Source organism: Panthera onca, chromosome F1, assembly GCF_046562875.1.
Source record: "Panthera onca isolate mPanOnc1 chromosome F1, mPanOnc1 haplotype 2, whole genome shotgun sequence".
Taxonomy (NCBI): domain Eukaryota; kingdom Metazoa; phylum Chordata; class Mammalia; order Carnivora; family Felidae; genus Panthera; species Panthera onca.
The window spans coordinates 69,189,383-69,208,852 of record NC_138355.1 but is presented as its reverse complement, the minus strand read 5'-3'; the positions used below and the strand labels follow the sequence as shown (position 1 = coordinate 69,208,852).

General features: G+C 52.0%; 1 protein-coding gene and 1 long non-coding RNA gene across 5 annotated transcripts in view; one reads left to right on the top strand and one right to left on the bottom strand.

The window, feature by feature from the left end:
• The window catches only part of FCRL5 (Fc receptor like 5), a 40,637-nt gene that overhangs the window by 12,195 nt on the left and 8,972 nt on the right, over positions 1 to 19,470 (bottom strand). The window contains exons 2-9 of one of the 4 annotated variants that reach the window (XM_078440708.2): positions 17,565 to 17,585; positions 16,086 to 16,340; positions 13,566 to 13,820; positions 13,000 to 13,284; positions 11,310 to 11,582; positions 8,389 to 8,667; positions 1,608 to 1,886; positions 956 to 1,234 (exon numbers count right to left, since the gene is read on the bottom strand). In XM_078440708.2, the coding sequence (XP_078296834.2) occupies positions 956 to 1,234; positions 1,608 to 1,886; positions 8,389 to 8,667; positions 11,310 to 11,582; positions 13,000 to 13,284; positions 13,566 to 13,820; positions 16,086 to 16,340; positions 17,565 to 17,585 (1,926 nt within the window). Of the gene's footprint in view, positions 1 to 955; positions 1,235 to 1,607; positions 1,887 to 8,388; positions 8,668 to 11,309; positions 11,583 to 12,999; positions 13,285 to 13,565; positions 13,885 to 16,085; positions 16,341 to 17,564; positions 17,586 to 19,470 lie in introns of those variants that run through there. The other 3 variants (XM_078440710.2, XM_078440709.2, XM_078440714.2) reach the window with 3 other exon arrangements.
• On the top strand, positions 10,772 to 15,032 carry LOC144614855 (uncharacterized). Its single transcript, XR_013553090.2, has 3 exons — positions 10,772 to 10,990; positions 11,401 to 11,506; positions 13,950 to 15,032. It is a non-coding gene; the product is annotated as an uncharacterized LOC144614855 (long non-coding RNA).

The following is a 19,470-nucleotide window of genomic DNA, read 5'->3' as shown; positions in this document are numbered from 1 at the left end:
ATGTCGGGAATGCGAGAAAGACAGAATCCAGGGATCAGGTGGAGACTCACGGAGAGCAGAGGCCTCTCCTCTGGGCCTTAGGCAGAGGACGGAGGGGTCACCGTGTGGGCACCAAGACAAGCGATATGGCGGTGGAGTCGGGGGCCAGCGTCCGGGAGGGAGCGGACAGGTCGGTGAACTGGGGCTCTGCTGGGGTCTGAGGACAGTGGTGGCCAGAGGGGTTGAAGCAGCAAGCAGGGCAGGTTGTTGGAGTGGCGCGTGTACAGGGGGGTGCAGGCTGGCGTGGGGCAGGTGACGAGGCGTGGTGTCCAGTCGCCAGCGGCTACACATCAGAGCCATGGCCTGATGGCAGGATGGAGGGCAGAGCTGTGGGTGAGATGCTGCCCTGCGGGGAAAGGGGCATCTCGGGGAGGCCAGCCCGCGACGGGGCCAGGTGCACACACTGGGACACGGTGGTCCAGCCCCAGGCAATAGGGGCGGGGACAAAGTCGGGAGAAGCTCTGGCAAGTCTCGTAGCCAGAGCTCCGGGAGGGGGCCGGAGGAGCCAGAGAGAAGTTCAAGGGCCAGTGAGACAGTGAGGCGGCCTTTGTCCTGATGGACAGACAGAGGAAACCCCACCCCAGCCTCTTCTGGGCTGAGACGCGCCCACGTCAAGTGTCCTTTCCTGCCCATCATTGCGGACCAGGATGCGATCTGTGGTTTGAAAGCCTTTACTTCTACGTGAGGGCGTTCTTGGTCACAGTGGCTGCAGGATGGCTTCTGGGGAACACACAGCAAGGGGAAGGTGCAGGTTCCTGGAAATGGAGAGTCCAGACCTCCCAGATGGAGGCTGTGCGGGCAGGGCCTGCTGTGATGTCATAGCAAACGGCCCCGTGGCACCTCCGGCCTGGGCCGCCGGGAAAGTTGGGGGCACGGTCGGCCCCTGGTTGTGCTGTCGTTAGAAGACTCAACTCACCTGTGACGTTGAGTGACACTGTCTCACTGCGCCGGGCCCCCAGGCCATTATCAGCCTCACAGGCATATTTTCCAGAATGTTCTGCGGACAGGGGGAGTTTGAAGGACGCCCCTTCTCTGTTGTGGACCCTGCTGCTCCCCAGGGCGTTGTCCTCGTGATAAAACCGGTACAGGATGGGGGGAGAGCCCCTCTGGGCCTCACAGCGAAGCTCCACCACGTCCCCCTCCACGGCCTGGGCCCTGGGCGTCCTGACGGTGAGGACGGGGCGGGACGCTGGGACTGAGGGAGGAAAAACAGTTAACCATCAGTTCATGCTGTTTGAACATCTCTCTCCACAGGAAAGACGTTTCAAACCAGAAACTGTTTTCCTCGGTCTTTAGTGACCTTGTGACATTATCAGAGCCCAGTGATGATTTCCTCAGGTCTGAGGACACAATAAGGTCCATGTGGTGCTGTATCCAGTTCAGAGAACTGGGATACACAGTCTCCAGTGTGTTTGGGGGCCTGAAGGCAAAGGTTACAGGGACTGCCGAGAAGTCAGGAGACAGTTGGGGGAAAGGAGGGACAGGAGACCCGTGACTCACACAGCCAGGGACGTCACGGAGCCTGGGCCGCGTCGGAAACGAGGCCCAAGTTGGAAGACTCAACTCACCTTTGACGTCGAGTGACACTGTCTCACTGCGCCAGGCCCCCAGGCCATTGTCGGCCTCACAGGCATATTTTCCAGAATGTTCTGCGGACAGGGGGAGTTTGAAAGACGCTCCTCCTCTGTTGTAGACCCAGCTGCTCCCCAGGGCGTTGTCCTCGTGATAAAACCGGTACAGGATGGGGGGAGAGCCCTTCCAGGCCCCACAGTAAAGCTCCACCACGTCCCCCTCCACGGCCTGGGATCTGGGCCTCCTGATGGTGAGGATGGGGCGGGACACTGGGACTGAGGGAAGAAAAGTAAGTTAGCTGACATCCGTATCTTGTCACATTTCTTGTATTTTCATTTTTCAGACATGACCTCTGCGCTGTATTGATGACGTTTTCTAGATCTTTCCCTGTACCAGAACACTCATGCATATCAACACATCAATAGACACATAAAAGCATACAGGCACGCACATGCACAGGACCACAATATACGCACTGGTCTATGGCCTGCTCTTTCCTTCAGGAACGCGGCACGAGCATCTTTCCACGTCATTGCTTAAAGATCTACCTCATTTGCTTTTAGAGATCCAACTTACTGTGGTACGATTCACACGCCACAAAATGCAACTCTGACATCTACAATTTGCTAACTTGGGATAAACATTGCCCGATTACGTTAACAACCGCAAAGCATTCCAGTGCATGGATTCAACACGGTACACTGAAGCAGTTCCCCACGAGCAGGTGTTTATGTCCCAGCTCTCCTACGATGTCACGTCCCACAGTCCTGCATACACGTCATGGTACATTTGCACGTGAGCTTCTGAGCATGAGTTCTTAGAAGCGGACTTTCTCGGGTGAGGAATATGAACATTTCAAGTAACCATATATTATGCTAGATTGTTCTTCAAAAACTTTGGACCCTTTTCCCTTTGCATTAACGGAGGTAAGAGCTCCTGCTCCCACACTGTCATGAGTGATAGTCACAGAAATGCAGAGGCTCATTTTTATTATTTGTCTCTTCCTAATCCTAAATTCTACAGTTATTCTTTTAACGATTATGTATTTTTGAGAGAGAGAGAGAGAGAGAGAGAGAGCGAGCGTGCAGGGGAGGGGCAGAGAGAGAGGGAGACATAGAATCGGAAGCTGGCTCCAGGCTCTGAGCTGTTGGCACAGAGCCCCATGGGGGGCTTGAACTCACAAGCCGTGAGATCATGACCTGAGCCGAAGTCAGATGCTCAACTGACTGAGCCACCTAGGTGCCTCTACAGTTATTCTATCTGAACAACTCCCCCGTGTATCCTATGTGACTCTTCTACTTGTTGATTTTTCATGGGCTGCCGGTGAACTATAATCCATGAATGAGAAGTTACTGCCTGCAAAGTATTCAGATATTGCTTACAAAATGGAAAATTTGACAGCTGTGATTAATTTCTCAAAATGTATCAAGTCAATTCTTTTTTCTGCTCCCCTATGAAATAACAGTAGTCACCATGAGAAAATTCTTGTTCTTTTATTTCTTTTTCCCCATCTGGCCAACTAGCTTTTCTTTGTTACATATATTTTTTTACACCTTTGGCACTCTCTGTGACCATAACTCTCACAGTTGATTAGGCTTGTTTTCATATCTGATTCAGTGGTTTTCAACCCTATGTGTACAATATTCTTAACTAAGGTTGTGTTAAAAAAAAAAAAAAAAAAGATTCTGAGACCACATCTGAGAGATTCTGAATGTAATGGGTCCAGAGAGATGATTAGTAATGAGCCTGTTTTCAGAGCTCCCAGACTCTAGCCTGCAGCCAAGGCGGGGCTCCTTTTGAGCCCTTTGTATCGATTCATATTTTGGCTGGCTGGATTTTGTCATCATATAACTTGTTCGAGAAGGTTTAATGGATACTAAGTTCCCTGGGTCCCTGCATGTTTGACCATGTCTTTTGGATTTGGTATAAAATTCTCCATTCTTTTTCCTCCTTTGAAAGTGCAAATCTGCGGAGAAAGAGGATCTCTTTTGCATCGTTGGTGGGAATGCAAGCTGGTGCAGCCACTCTGGAAAACAGTATGGAGGGTCCTCAAAAAACTAAAAATCGAACTACCCTACGACCCAGCAATTGCACTACTAGGCATTTATCCAAGCGATACAGGTGTGCTGTTTCGAAGGGACACACACACCCCTGCTGTTTATAGCAGCACTATCGACAACAGCCAAAGGATGGAGAGAACCCAAATGTCCATTGACGGATGAATGGATAAAGGAGATGTGGAGTATTACTCGGCAATCAAAAAGAATGAAATCTTGCCATTTGCAACGACGTGAATGGAACTGGGGGTATTATGCTAAGTGAAATTAGTCAGTCAGAGAAAGACAAAAATCTTATGACTTCATTCATATGAGGACTTTAAGAGACAAAACAGAGGAACATAAGGGAAGGGAAACAAAAATAATATAAAAACAGGGAGGGGGACAAAACAGAATATGGAGAACAAACAGAGGGTTCCTGGAGGGGCTGTGGGAAGGGGGATGGGATAAATGGGTAAGGGGCACTAAGGAATCTACTGAAATCATTGTTGCACTACATGCTAACTAATTTGGATGTAAATTAAAAAAAGAAAGAAAGAAAGAAAGAAAGAAAAGAAAAGAAAGAGCGAGCAAATCTGGACATGACTTCTCTCTCCCAGCATTGGTTTCTGTGCAAAGTCTAAGACCAATCTAATAATCTTTCTTTCTGAGATGACCAATTTCATTTATTTTTGCCGTGATAACATGTGCACGCACACCCACACACAACGCATGTGCATACACACACATGCACGTGCACACAACAAACACGTGCACACACATGGAACACACGTGTGCATATATAACCTCGAAATTCAGTAACCTTATTAGAGTATTTTTTTAAAAATTTTTTTTAACGTTTATTTTTGAGACAGAGAGAGACGGAGCATGAACGGGGGAGGGGCAGAGAGAGAGGGAGACACAGAATCGGAAGCAGGCTCCGGGCTCTGAGCCATCAGCCCAGAGCCCAACGCGGGGCTCGAACTCACGGGACCGCGAGATCATGACCTGAGCTGACGCTTAACCGACTGAGCCACCCAGGCGCCCGGAGTATGTTTTTTTTAAATTTTAAATGTTTATTTATTTTTAAGACACACACACACACACACACACACACACACACACACACACACACACATAGTGGGGAGGGGCAGAGAGAGGGAGACACAGAATCCGAAACAGGCTCCAGGCTCTGAGCTGTCAGCACAGAGCCCAACGCAGGGCTTTAACTCATGAACCGTGAGATCATGACCTGAGCCGAAGTCAGACGCTCAACCGACTGAGCCACCCAGGCCTTTCGATCTACGTATTCAATTTTCTTCACTTTGGGAAAATTTTTTATTACATCTTGGACTTTTGTTTTTTCTCTTCAGTTTGGTTTCCTCTCTTAGGGACATTCCACACGGGGGTCTTCATTGGTCTCCATATTTCAAACATTTTGTTGCTTTCGTTTCTCTTTTTCTACTTTGCATTCTGTCATGTTTTCTCAAACCAATTCTCCCTTTGATTAACGGTTTTCAGAAGGATACATCCTGTTCTTAAGGCTTCAAACTTGGATTTCATTTCTAAGAGAGCTTTGTGGGGGTTTTTTGGCTTTTCTTCTGAGCTCTGCTAATTTATAAAATGTCTTCTGTTTTCTTATCATGTCTTCTTTAACCTGTTTGTTCCTTTTTGCAGTTTTTTTTTTTTTCTGGAGTCCGTATTTTCTTTAATTGTATTGAGAATAGTTAGAAGAATTTGTGGGTTTTTTTTGTTTCCTATGCCAATTCTTTTTAAAAGTATTATGAATTACGTGTCCCTTCTTCCCCTTTTACAGTTTCAAATGCATCAATGCAAAACTCCCATATTCTGCTTCTTTTTGCTTATAACTAATCCTTCAATGGATGGAGGTATATTCAGAGTCTTGTATCTGCTTGAGAATGCTGTGTGTGTGTGTGTGTGTGTGTGTGTGTGTGTGTGCGCGCGCGCGCGCGCGTCTGTGTGTGTTTCGTTGACCCAGGGCTGGCGATCGATGCCAAATGGGCATATCTTATCAGAACACGTTCCCGCAAACTCTCTTTGTCGTTTCTTTGGGGCACAGTCCCTCAAAAAAGTACATAGTTTTGTCAGAGTATCTGCCTGGCTCACAGTGAAGCTTCCCAGCTCACAGACAGTTGTCTGCGAATCTAGGGCTCATGAACTTCTGCCCATGTGCAGGAGTGGATGCAAAGATCAGTGTTCTCTTCCTCATCTTGCCTCAAAGGCTTTTTGTTCATTGTTTTATGAATGCCGACTGAGGACCTGCACTGTGCCAGGTGCCAAGTAGGCACAGGTATGTGGCAGAGACCCAGAGTGACAAGGCTCTGTTCTTATGAAGCTTACAATGTGGTTTTGAGGGAGGCAGGCAAGAAACAGGAGATAAAGAAGTTTGAGGCATTGCTAAATTTGAGAAGAAAATAAAACGTGGTAACGGGATGGATGGCGCCTTAGGGCTGGGGCCTTTCCTAGGTAGGTTACATTCCGGCTTCGGAGCCTGGGTCTCACGACACTTAAATTTCTTAACTAATCTTTTGACCCCACAATTTACGTTGGGGGAATGTCTGCCTTTGGTCATTCGTGATTTCTGTGAGCTGAGACAGAGGTTGTCCAGGAGCAAGAGAGCCTTCAGATCTGTCTGTTCAAAGATAAGACAACTCCACCCGGACTCACGTGTTCCTAAGACCAGCACGTTGCCAGTTTACACACTCACCAGCTGCTGCCTTTAGCCGCAATCGTGCTCCGACTCCTGCCCACTCCCATGGCCCTGGCGGTGCCTCCCCTCGCGCCGCCGGGAGCGACGGTGAAGCCGTCGGGTGGCGCTCTCCCCCGGGGGGCCGGGCAAATGGGCCCAGCTCGGCAGCACGCCCCGCTCTGCCCCCACTATCTTCTCTGGGGCTCGGAGGGATGCTAATCACCATCTTGCCTAACTTCCAGCATACGGTGGAAACAGTAAGACAAAGGCAGTTTACACGTTTTGCCCGAATTACGAACCACATTTTCATAGCCAGAGCCAGAATTCAGATTTTCTGACTCATACTTAGATCGGACGACCCAAGTGTTTTCAAGTATGCTGGCTCTTTCTAGGAAACCCCAGAGTCCCTGCCGTGCACACGGGTCCCTAAAACAAGTATTTTCTGAACCGTAGTTCGTGCTGTGTCGTCTCCACGCTTTTGTTGGGCTGGAGGTGGGCAGTGCAAGGCTTGCGGCCCCCGGGGCCTGGCTGCCCGCCTGGTCCTACCGCTGCCTTGGCTCGAGCCACCCGGCCCTGGAGGCCGGGCAGAGGCTGAGATACACGGCAAGGAGTCACAGCCAGAAGCCGAGAAGTTAATGCCGGCATGGCAGAGGTCACGAGGTGGAGAGAAGGGAGGGCGCTTAGGAGCAGCAGGGGTGACGGTGGGGACACAGGAAAATAGCTGGTGGCCTGCGAGCAGAGTGAGCTTTGAGCTCGTCACAGGCCAGTATCACCTGCTCTGGAGAAATAAGTGATTTTCTGAGAGATCTCCCAGCTCTTCCTTGTGCCTGCAAGTGTTGTCTTGTTTTTCTCGCTCCCTGGACGTACACGAAACAACCCTCCCCTCTGGGGACACCCGGTCTCAGTTTCCTCATGACGTAGAATGGTCTGGTGAACCCTGCTCATGGTTTTTCCATCATCCTTCTATTTCTCATAAAAACAGATAAACCAACAGGGGCGCCTGGGTGGCTCAGAGGGTTGAGCGTCTGACTTCGGCTCAGGTCATGATCTCACGGTTACGTGGGTTCGGGCCCTGCCTCGGGGTCTGTGCTGACAGCTTGGGGCCTGGAGCCTGCATCCGATTCCGTGTCTCCTTGTCTCTGCCCCTCCCCCACTCCCCCTCTGTCCCTCTCTCTCTCAAAAATAAATAACATTAAAAAAATTAAAAACAAAAAAACGGCCAAACCCACAAACAACTGGGCTTTCACTCCCGAAGAAGCAAAGATCCAAGTGTAAACAGAAGCAACTTCACTCCAAACGTGATGCCACCTATTTGGGTGGTTACATGGGTCACCATGAGCTGTATGCCTCTGATTTGTGCGCTTTTCTGAACGTATGGCATATTTCAACAACAACTTAAACAATGGGATACGATAAAATGAAACTTATTTTCACGGATTCAGGCAAAAGATCACGGAAACTCCAGAAAACCCTTCCTCCTTCCCTCGTCGACCCTGCCGTGAGTGCTTCAACGGCTTGGGAACTCTGGACCAGTTGAGGGCTTGCCGGCTACTTGGCTGCGTGACCCTGCTCGCAGCCAAGTGCACGCTTGAGTGTTAGTGCTTCTGGGCACTGGGTTAAGAAAGAGTCTCCCGGGGACGGGATCTACAGAACATGTGAAAACCTCGGAGGGAGTGCATTCCTCTGGTAAAAGCTGGGGAGTCCCTTGAGCTATCCAGGGGTCAGGCTGAGCCAGGGCTGGGAGGGCCAAGGCCCACAGCTGGCTGCCAGGGGCGCCAGGTTGGGGAGGTGGAGACTGCGAGGAGATCCGTGCAGACTTCTGAAAGGAAAGAACCCTGTGAGAGGCAAGGACTGAGTCAGCGCCCCCGGGGTTCAGCCACAAAACGCCGCATGCAAAAGCAGAAGACACAAAGGAGAAGGGAGTCTGGGTGTGACGGCTGCCTCGCCACTTGTCGCATCGGGCCTCAGTTTCCTCTTCTGTAACACAGTGGCAAAACAGAGATGAGTGGCTGACAAGAATGCAGGGCTTACCTTTGACAGAGAGGCTCTTGGCCTCGCTGCGCTGGGGCCCGAAGCCATTGTCAGCGGTACAGAAGTAGTTCCCAGAGTCCTGCACCGTCACAGTGACACGGAGGGACACTCCTCCTGCAGACAGGACCGACCTGCTCCCCAGGCTGATATTCTCGTGATAAAACTTGTACAGGATGCGAGGCGAACCTCTCTCAGCTTTACAGGTAAGCGTCACTGTATATCCTTCAGGAACCGAGGCCCCATGGGGGCTGAGGGTGAGGACAGGACAAGACACAGGGACTGAGGGAAAGAATCTTCAGTCAGCGGGTGCTGGGCCTCCTCCCTGCACATTTCCGGTGCTGGCCGGGCTTCAGCCCCTGCCTTCCACGCGCCCCCTTCTCCCCACCCGCCCCCCTTGAGGTGACCCCACTCCTGTTTTCCGGTGTAAATGACGCTCTTGTGGAGGAAGTCCCTTCTTTTACCCCTCCCTGTTCCTTCCTGTGGCCCTGGAAGAGCTGCCCCCACCTGCCCACCCCAGACGAAGCCTCCTCCTTCTCCACCTGCCTCTGTCCCACATACAGGTTCTCTGGCTCCACCGGCTTCTTCCAAACCCCATGTAGACGTATTTAATCCTCTCCACATTAGAAAATCAGCAAAGCGCAGGGCGCTCTGGTGACTCGGTTGGTTAAGCGCCCAACTCTTTGTTTCGGCTCAGGTCACGATCTCATGGTTCATGGGTTCGAGGCCCATGCTGGGCTCCGTGCTGATGAAGCCTGCTTGGGATCCTCTCTCTCTGCCTCTCCCCGGCTTGCTCTCAAAATAAATAGATAAACTTTAAAAAATCAACCACAGAAAACCTTCCGCATCTCTGTGTCCTCTTCCCCGTCACCCCTTTCTCCTGTGGACAGATTTCTGAGCGAAGGGGCCTACATTTCCTGTCTCCATTTCTTTGCCTCACACTCCTGTTTTTGTCTGTGAAAACCTGCTTTTTTTTGCCTTATCGCCACCAATCTATAACGTTGATCTTCCGCCTTTGCGATTATAATGAGGCTATAGCGCTGTCACATCTGCATCTGCTGTACGGGTGTCTGTCGTGTATAATTTGTAAACACATGCATGCAGGCACTAATTATCAAACAAGCCAATGGAGCAGGTGCTATTACTGCCCCTATCTTACAGAAGAGGAAACTGAAGCCCAAAGCAGTCAACCGCGCAGCTGGTAAGCGAGGCAGCGGTCACACCCAGACTCCCTTTTCTCCTCTGCGTCTCCTGCTTTTGCATGCAGCGCTTTGTGGCTGAACCCAAGGGAGGTGACTCAGTTCTTGTCTCTCATCAGCTGGCAGCTCTGCTTTGTCTGAAGTGGCCACATCTTCTGCTTCAAATACGTTCTTCCCTTGGTTTCTGCGGTTTCTGGGTCACGGCGCCTCCTCCCACGAGCCACGGTGCTCAGGGCCCTTCCCCTTCGGCGGGGCTGGCCTGAGGTCCTGTCTGGCCTCTCTTCTGGAGCCCCTGCTCTGCTCCTGGTGGCTCCCAGGGTGGGCTCTTCTCTTTTCTGCCATCCATTCGTCACCCCGGTGGCCCGAGTGATCTCTCCGGTGTGAGTCCCGATCGCGGAGTCCGGGGCTCCCTTTGGAATAAGGCCCAAGCCCTGAGCATGGGTCTGAGGCCTCCTGCCGCCCGTCCTCCGCCCCTCGGCCCTTCCACGCTCGCTGCACTCTGCACCGCCAGCCTCCCGCCGGGTCCTGGACGGGTCCCTCGTTTCCGCTGCGGGTCCTTCGGGGCCTGCCTCCGCCCGGGTCCCAGGCTCTCTCCCAGCCCTCAGCTCCCCCGTGAGCTCTCCTCGAGTCCTGTACCGAGCAGTGCAGATCGGGGCGCCCCCCTGCCCCCACGGCCCGCAGGTACTCGTGGGCCTCGGCCCGGGGTGGCTGGGGTGCCGGTCCACACCCGTCGGTCGCCCCCAGAACCGTGCGCAAGGCCGGGCCCGGCTCGCCTCAGGCTTCTGCAGACGGCTCGCACCCCCGGCGCAGCGCTAGCCGAGCGCATGCGCCGTCACGTAGGCACTTCCGCCGCGGCGGGCGCTTGCGGTGACGTCACTGCCCGATGTCCTCGGGCCTCTGGGTGTTCGCAGCGCGGAGCCCCTGCTCTCCTGGTCCGATGCCTCCGTCGGGGCTCCCTGGCCCAGTTCCGTACGACCTTCTGCGCAGGAGCTGCGGGAGCGGCTGCACTCTGGCTCGTCGCCAGCCTGGTTGTGTGTTTTCTCCAGAAGCGGAAACTGAGGCTGCGCGGGTCCTGCGCCGGGACCGGACTGCGCATGAGTACATCCCCGCCCCCAAAGGTGCGCCCGGAACTCGTTCTGCGTCGACGGTACAACGCAGACTCGAGGCTCCGCAGAAACCGGGTAGGTTCGTAACTTTTTCGACACTCGCCTTTGTCACCTTGGGGGCCTTAAGGCCATCGGGCGGGGGGGGGGGTCATCCGTGCCCCCCAGACTCGCTCTCCCCTGCACTCCTGCTCCCCGGCGCCCGCGGAGGAAACGCTGATCGCGCCGCGCGGGCTGAGTACCTTTGGTGGCTCTGTACCCCGCTGGGATCCATACGTGACGTTCGAGAGCCAAGTGATCAAGGTGTGTGGTGATCAATAATTGACGTCACCTCTGGGCCCCGGGGACTGATTCTGCAGTTACTGAGAGCACGTGCGAGGATGGGGCCTCGCAGGACGAGGGGTGGGCACGAGAAAGCACCGGGCTCCTCGGGTGGGGCCGGGAGGGGGGCTGCGGTGCAGACGTCCCGGGCTCTGATGGAGCCTGCACTGTGCCAGCGACCAGGCGCAGAGAGGCAGGCAGCTGTCCCCGGGAACATCGGTGGGCCTTGGAGGCGGGAGGGCACCCCCGGAGGGCTGGGGGAAGGAGGCCGAGGATGGAGGGCCGCAAGCCCAGGACTTACCAGTCACGGTGAGGTACACGGGCAGGCTGCGTTGGGCACCCAGGCCGTTGTCCGCGGTGCAGTAGTAGTTTCCAGAATGCTCTGCCCTCAGAGACATGACGGACTTCATGCTCTGAGTGGGCTCCATCTTCTGGATGACGACTTTTTCGCGAAGGAACTGGTACAAGATTGGGAAGGAGCCACTCTCGGCTTTACAGGTAAGCGTCACTGTATATCCTTCAGGAACCGAGGCCCCATGGGGGCTGAGGGTGAGGACAGGACGAGACACAGGGACTGAGGGAAAGAATCTTCAGTCAGCGGGTGCTGGGCCTGCTCTCTGCACGTTTCCGGTGCTGGCCGGGCTTCAGCCCCTGCCTTCCACGCGCCCCCTTCTCCCCATCCGCCCCCCTTGAGGTGACCCCACTCCCGTTTTCCAGGGTAGATGATGCTCTGGTGGAAGAAGTCCCTTCTTTTACCCCTCCCTGTTCCTTCCTTCTGCCTGTGACCGTGGAAGGGCTGCCCCCACCTGCCCAAACCCCGGGGTCTTCCGCTCAGTCCCTGTTCTCCGCTTCTCCACTCGCTGGGGCTGGGCTCAGTGCACCACCCTTCATCCTTTCCCTTCCAGATTCATACACTGTTCCAGGACCCCCTCCTCTGTCCCCGCACTCTCCCCGCATCCATCCTGACCCCCTCTGTTTCCCTTGGAGAGAACAGGGTCAGGGAGAGGATGGGAGGCCTGTGTGTTTCCAGACGCCAGGACTGGGGTCTGCCTGCTGAGTACTGGCCCAGTGCTGAATGAAGAGTCTCCTTAGGCCGGGCTGGGTTAGGCAGCCATGACTTCCCTAAGGGCCTTGAGTGCCCTGGTCAAGGACTGGTGGTTTCAGGGGTCCTCCTCACCCCCGACTACATCTCTGGAGTGGCTGCGATGTTATTACCCATCTCTGTATCCTACGAGGATGTGTGTGTTGGTTATTGTCAAAAATTAACTGCTAATTGGGAAAAGATACTTCTGCATCCCTGGGAGAAAGAGAGATGGAGACAAACAGGGAGGGAGGGAGAGAGAACGAGGGAGGGAGGGAAGAGACGCTGCGGACACATTGAAGGGCGTGATGGTCCTGGGCTGGACAGAGCACGAGGCCCACGATAGACAGAGAGAGACTCTTGTTCAGAGATGTGGGAGACAGCAGAGACATCAGGACGTCACTGGCTGTACCGTGTTCCTCCAAAATGCCTGTGTGGAAGCCCTAACCCCAGAGGTGGCTGTATTTGGAGACGGGGTCTTTGAGGAAGTAATTCAAGTTAAAGGAGGCTATAGGTGGGGCCCTAATCAGGTCAGATCGGGGCTCTGTTAGGACTCGGTGAGAAGCCCAGTTAGGACTCGGCGAGAAGCTGGCCAGCTGCAGGATGGAAAGAGCTCTCTTGAGACACCAACATACTGCTCCTTGATCTTGGACTCGTAGTCCCCAGGGCTGTGAGAGAATGCACTTCTGCGTGCAGGCCATGCAGCCTGAGCAGACCCACACAGGTGACTTGGGGAGGAGGCAGGAAGCGGGTAAGGCAAGAGATTGGTTGGGAGGCAGTACAAGGCCCGAAGAAGCCGGAGGGGCTGGGCTCCAGTTGACCAGCAGGACAATCAAGCACTGATGTGCCGCTCCGCCTGGCTCCTGCCCCATCCCCAGGTCCTGGCGGATCAGAACCCACTGACACTCACTCTGCACGCGTAGCTGAGATTTCTGGCTCTGTTTGCAGACGCTGGAAGACCCTCTCTGGGCCTCGCACCAGTAATACGGCGAGTTTCTGCTCCTCGTGGTGAGGGTCGAGATTTTCAGAAAGCTTTCCAAGCCCGACTGCAGCACGTGGTCGTCTTTGAAGAAGCGGAACCAGAGTTTGACGTCTGACCTCAGCGGAGGGAGCTGGGTCTTGCAGGTCAGGGTCACTGACTTCCCAGAGACGCTCGGTGAGAGGCTGGCTGTCAGCACGGGACGTGGAAACAGCTCTAGAGAAGGATCACAGCGGTCCCCAGAGCAGTGAGGCCCGGAACTGCTCTGGAGAGAAACACAGCCTGTCTGCAGCAGCCGCGGAAGGTGCACGGCAGGCAGGGGGGAGGCCGCTTTCCATCCGCAACCCCCTTCAGCTCAAAGCACTCCTGCGCTTCCTCCGAATCTTGCAGGAGTGAGCCCTGAGGTGCGGGGGTATCCCAGCCCACCCTTCTCACCCTCTGCTGCCTCAGGGAGCGTCCTTTCAGCAAGCCCGTCTCGCAGATAACGAAGGCTTTACCTCGGACTTTGATGTTGATCGTGTTGGAAAAGTAGGAACAGCAGCCATTCTTAAATCCGGAACAGTGATAGTCTCCGTTATCTCTGAGACTTGCTTGCTCGATGCGGAACTCGGAACTTTCATCAGAGACGCTCAGGACCTCGCCCTGCCTGTGCAGTGTCATGGTATCCAGAGTGATTTCTGCATTTGCTCGGCATCTCAGAACCACAGAGTCGCCTTCAAACACGAAGGGGGGAGCCTGCAGGATCAGGTTCTCTGCAAGACAACGCGAGCCTGGTCACTCGGTGCCTTCTCTTGATTAATGTCCCCAAAGGATTTTCTAGGATTGGGATGGGGGAAAAGAATGCATAAAATAACTACAATCCGCTTTTATTCCGATTTTAGAGTGAACACGTGTCCTGAGAAGACTCGGAAAGCAGAAATGCAAGTACAGATCCCTTCCCGCCTCGCGGCCCAGATGTGGACGTGCACGTGTCGGGTGCCCTTTTCCGTGGGCACGTACGTGAGAGTCTGCCGTGCTCTCTTTGTGAAACTGCAGCAATGTTTGTGTATTTGACAACCTACTCTGCTATGAACCCTTCTCTAGGCCGTCAGTCTCGCTACCGAACCTGGTTGCTAACGGCTGCAAAGTTTCCCTTCAGTGCAATGCCATGTAATTTACTTAATGAGCTTGCTTTTCTTGACCGTTCAGCATCCTTCAGTTTGGGGGGAGTATGTCTATGATTCCAGTAGGTAAATTCTTTTTTTTTTTTTTTTTAATATTTATTTTTGAAGCAGAGAGAGACAGAGTGTGAGCGGGGGAGGACCAGAGAGAGAGGGAGACGCAGAATCCGAAGCAGGCTCCAGGCTCCCAGCTGTCAGCACAGAGCCCGACGCGGGGCTCGAACCCACGAACCGTAAGATCATGACCTGAACTGAAGTCGGCGGCTTAACTGCCTGAGCCACCCAGGTGCCCCTCCAGTAGGTAAATTCTTAAGAGGGGAATTGCCAGCTCAGAGAGGATAAGCATCTTATTTTCTCCTTGTTACCATACTGCTTCCTTGTTCATGAAATCAGAGAACATCATAACCTGCTTCGAATTCAAACAGGTGGCTTTATTTATTATTGTTTCTGGGGTGCCTGGGTGGCTCAGTCAGTTAAGCATCAGACTCCCGATCTCACTCAGGTCATGATCTCACGGTTGGTGAGATCGAGCCCTGTGTTGGGCTCTGTGCTGGCAGGGCAGAGCCTGCTTGGGATTCTCTCTCTTTTTCTTTTTAATTCAGAAGGAAATTACACCAAAATAAATCAGAATCTCTTTACATAAAAAAACAAAAACCAAAAACAGGTGGCTTTAGGACACAGGGAAAAAGAGAAATGTTTCTTCTTTTTTTCTTGTTGTCTGTATACATTATACCCTTGCACAACATGGGGGTAGGGCACCGACCCCCCCGTGCAGTGGAAAATCTGAGTATTATGCATTTTGTGACATTATGAGGATTATGAGGATTATGAGGATTATAATTATGACATTATAAAATCATTATGTCATTAATGTCATATGACATTAATGTCATATAAATGACATATATATGACATTATGACATATGACATATGTCATATATATGACATATGACATATGACATATATATGACATTAATGTCATTGACATTAATGTCATATAAAATCATTATGTCATATAATTATGACATTATAAAATCATTATGACATTATGAGGATTATGAGGATTATGCATTCTCATGCATTTGTGACATTTGTTGTCTGTATACATTATACCCTTGCACAACATGGGGGTAGGGCACCGACCCCCCCGTGCAGTGGAAAATCTGAGTATTATGCATTTTGTGACATTAACATGTATTTTGCGTGTTCTCTGTATCGTAGACCGTATTGTTGTAAGGAAGTACACTGGAGGGAAATGTTATTAAGAAAGTCATCAGGAAGAGAAAATACATTTACAGTCCTGTCCTGTAGAAAGTCTGCTGGGAAGGGGACCCATGCATTTCAACCCCGTGGCATTCATGGGTACCTCTGTCTGTCTGCCTATCCATCTGAAAAATCCTCATGCTGCTTATTATTCAAAATAAATTTTATAAGTTTGAAACTACACGTGTGGGGTGCCTGGGTGGCTCAGTCAGCTGAGCGTCCAACTTCAGCCCAGGTTGTGATCTCACAGTTTGTGAGTTCAGGCCCCGCGTCGGGCTCTGTGCCGACAGCTCAGAGCCCGGATCCTGCTTCGGATTCTGTGTCTCCCTCTCTCTCTGCCCCTCCCCTGCTCTCACTCTGTCTCGCTTTCAAAAATAAAAAATAAAACATTAAAAAAATTAAAAAAACCAAAACTATACGTAGATTCAGAAACCATTCAAATAATTTGCTTCTCCAGTTTTCTTTGACCTGAGCAACAAATCTCGGGGTCTCATCTGTATAGGTTATTATCCCGTAAATATAGGCAGCTTCTGGGTAACTGTGTGGTTTCTAAAGAAACTGTGGTTTCTTTGTGTTCTTTCCTTTTTTTCTCACCTGAAGAAAAGGTCAAGCTCACATGGTCACTTGGGAGCGAGTCCTGGGTCTGGCATCTGTACTGTCCAGAGTCACGGACCTCCAGGGTGTTTCTTGGGGTTTCGCGTAGCATTCTACCCTCGAGGTACCAAAGGAACCGTTTTATTTTCTCTGGAGCGTGGAAGTGCAATACGTGACAAGTCAGGGTCACTGTCTCTCCTCTGAAGGCGACGGTCCATGGAGGATGGAGGGAAATCACGGGTTTGGACGCAGCTTCTGAGGAAGAGAGAGACAGAGCCTGAGATGGGGACGCCTGTGGTCCCCGCCGCGGCCGTCTGCGTGGGATGGACTCGAGGACCAGGCTTGGGGGAGATCCCCAGGAAAGCCCCCCGGGAGGGTCAGTGGTTGCTCACGGCTGTTTGTGGACTGGGGCCCCCAGGGGATGGCAACGAGAGAAATGATTTCACGCCGACAGTATAAGCAGCGGGGTTCATCACCAAATGTCAGTGGGATCAATGGCCAGTTGGCTTTTTACGGGCGCTAGAGAAGGCCGCCCCTGCCCTCCTGCTTCATCACGTCCACCGACTCATGGGGACCTCCCAGGGAGCTGTGCACGTCACAGGGATGCACTTTCTCTCACGGGATAAATCCTATTTTCCGAAGGCTTTGGCACTGAGTAAAGCTTGAGAGATTAACTTGTCTAGCACCTTCGTGTCACAGATGATGTTTCAGATGCCCCGAGACTCTTGTCACAGCTGATTGTGGCAGAGCAAGGAACAGACAGGTCGTTTGCTGGAATTCAGAAGTGAGCCAGACAAGGATGAAATCCCGGGGCAGCTGATTTCGGGCAAGGAGAGAGGTGGTATTGCCGTTCGCGAATCCTCAAATATCCAGGACATTCTCTGACCCAGGGGAATGGTGGTGGGAGTCAGAACTAAGAAAATGTGTGACACAGATAATATGTCTTCTCCCCCAACTCCTATTTTGGGTGCATTTCTTCTTTTTGAGGGCCTGGTTGCTGGATGTTCTTCTGGAGGAGGAACATTTCCTGCAGGATTTTACTTCTAAACGTGTAGAGAACGTAGTATTCCTGCTCGTGTCTTCACAGTGCGATGCTTCCAGAGACGTTTTTCGAGCTTGCTGATGGGAGAAAACCTTGTCCCAAGCCCTGCACGTTTGCCGTGGAGTTGAGGACGTCCTGCATGGTCAAGTGGGTTCCATCTGCGGTAGGGTTAAGTTCAGGGTCTACCAGAGGCCAAGAGCCGCTTGTGCATTTCTTAGTTCTTCCAGGGAGAGGCCGGGGGGGGGCGGGGGGGGCGTGTGGCTGTTCTGGCCCTTGGGTGATGCCAGTGGAGCACGTGACACTTTCACATCCCTTCTGGTCTCGGCAAGAACAGGAGCTATTGGACACCCTCAGACAGACATTGCAAGCACCTCGTGTTTTTTAGGGAGACATTCTTATCCAGGGACACCCAAAGAGCAAAAGAGACGAGAACTCACCAGATTTTCCACGGACAGGAGCTGCAAAATAAATAAATTAGCCAGAGATGAACACAGAGCAAGGATTCTTCGGTTTTTCAAAAGTCATGGCTGTTGTTTTCTGTTCATTTTATTATTTCTTTCAATAGAAATCCATTAAAAAAACTTAACAGACACTTGTCAAATGTCTCCTTCTCCTTGGACTTCTAAGATGAATAAAAAAAAAAACGGTACCTGCTGGCAAGGAGTTGACGGCTGGGGGAGCAGAAGCGCGAAGCAAAATAACGTAGTGCGGAATGGAAGTTCAGTAGTAGAAACACACACGGGAGTCTTGAGGGCGGAAGGGCCAGCGGGGCCAGTGGGTGTGTGTGTGTGTGTGTGTGTGTGTGTGTGTGTGGTGAGGGGGATGGGCTGTGACACGTACCTGAAAGAGTGATCCTTGAGAAAACTGAATGAAAACAGGGGTCAGCCAGGCAAGGGTGTCTGTACCTGGCAAAACATGGCGGAGAAGGTAAGAAAGGCAGCAAGGGCACAGAAGTGGAGAAGTAGCACTGGTGTTGAGGGGGGCTGAGACGGAGTTCTGGAAGGAGGGGAGTGAGGAGGAGTCGGGTCGGAGAGGCATGCAGGGCTCACGTCATGGCTGGTAAGTAGCTGTGGTTTTCTTCTAAAAGCTGCAGTGTTCCCATCATCAACAGGGAGCCATGGAAAGGCTTCAAGTAGGAGAAGGGTAGGGTTAGCATTTGTAACTTCGATGGAGCATTATGACGGTGGGTAGACGTCCGAGAGACCGGACGTGAAGCAGAGAGGCTGATGAGAAGGCAGGGGCGAGAGATGATGATGTTTACTTTTCTTCAGAGTGTTTATCCCAGATTATTTGCTTGTTTACTTTCCCACCTCTAGAATAGACGTTCTGTAAGAGCAGGGGCTTCTTAGGTTTGTTATATGCCCCCCTGGATCTACAACAGTGCCTGGCATTTAAGAGACATTGCGTAAATATTGAATGTGTATTTATTAAGTAATGAATTAAGTAAGTGAATAGAGGTAGGAGGTACAGGTTTGAGAAATGGGTAACAGGAAGACAGAGGAGGCAAAGTTGGCAAGTTTATAAACTGCCTAGACACTCCAGATGAGGGACCGTTCGTTTATTCAACAAATTAAAAAAAATTTTTTTTAATGTGTATTTCATTTCTGAGACAGAGACAGAGCTTGAGTGGGGGAGGGGCAGAGAGAGAGGGAGACACAGAATCGGAAGCAGGCTCCAGGCTCCGAGCCGTCAGCACAGAGCCCGACGCAGGGCTCAAACTCACAAACCTGAGCCGAAGTCGGTCGCTCAACCGACTGAGCCACCCAGGCGCCCCTATTCAGCAAATTTTAAGATGCTGACTATGTGCCAGGGCCTGGATAGGACAGAGGAGATCCAGCAGTGAGCAAGCGGTACTGTCTGTCTCACATGAGGCTGGCGGGGAGAAGTAATCCAGACCTATGAACTTTAGAGAGAACAGCGGATTATTTCCCATTGCCCAAGTATCTTGGTCACTGTGGATTTCGTATTGTTTTAAATGTGGCTAAAATTTTCCCGAGTATATTCTACGTGGTAGATGTTTACCTGTAGTGTTTTAGGTGATCTTGTCAACATCTCTGTGAAGTACGTTCTAGGATCATCCCTGTTTTACAGGCTGTAAACTGGTTTAAGTAGCCAGTAGGCAGCAGAATGGAGTTTGGGGCCATTTGTCTGAACACGGGCTATTTGGCCCCAAAGCATGTGCTCCAGGCCATTACCCTAACCTGTCCCTCTGTGTTGGCACAACGTTGGGATGTCCTTCTATTTCTGGAGTGTTTGGTGCAGCTTTTTCCTGCCACTGGGCCCCACTGCACGTCTGCCTCCTCTAGCTCCTGCTCTCTGTCTGTCTCCTGAAGGCATTACCAG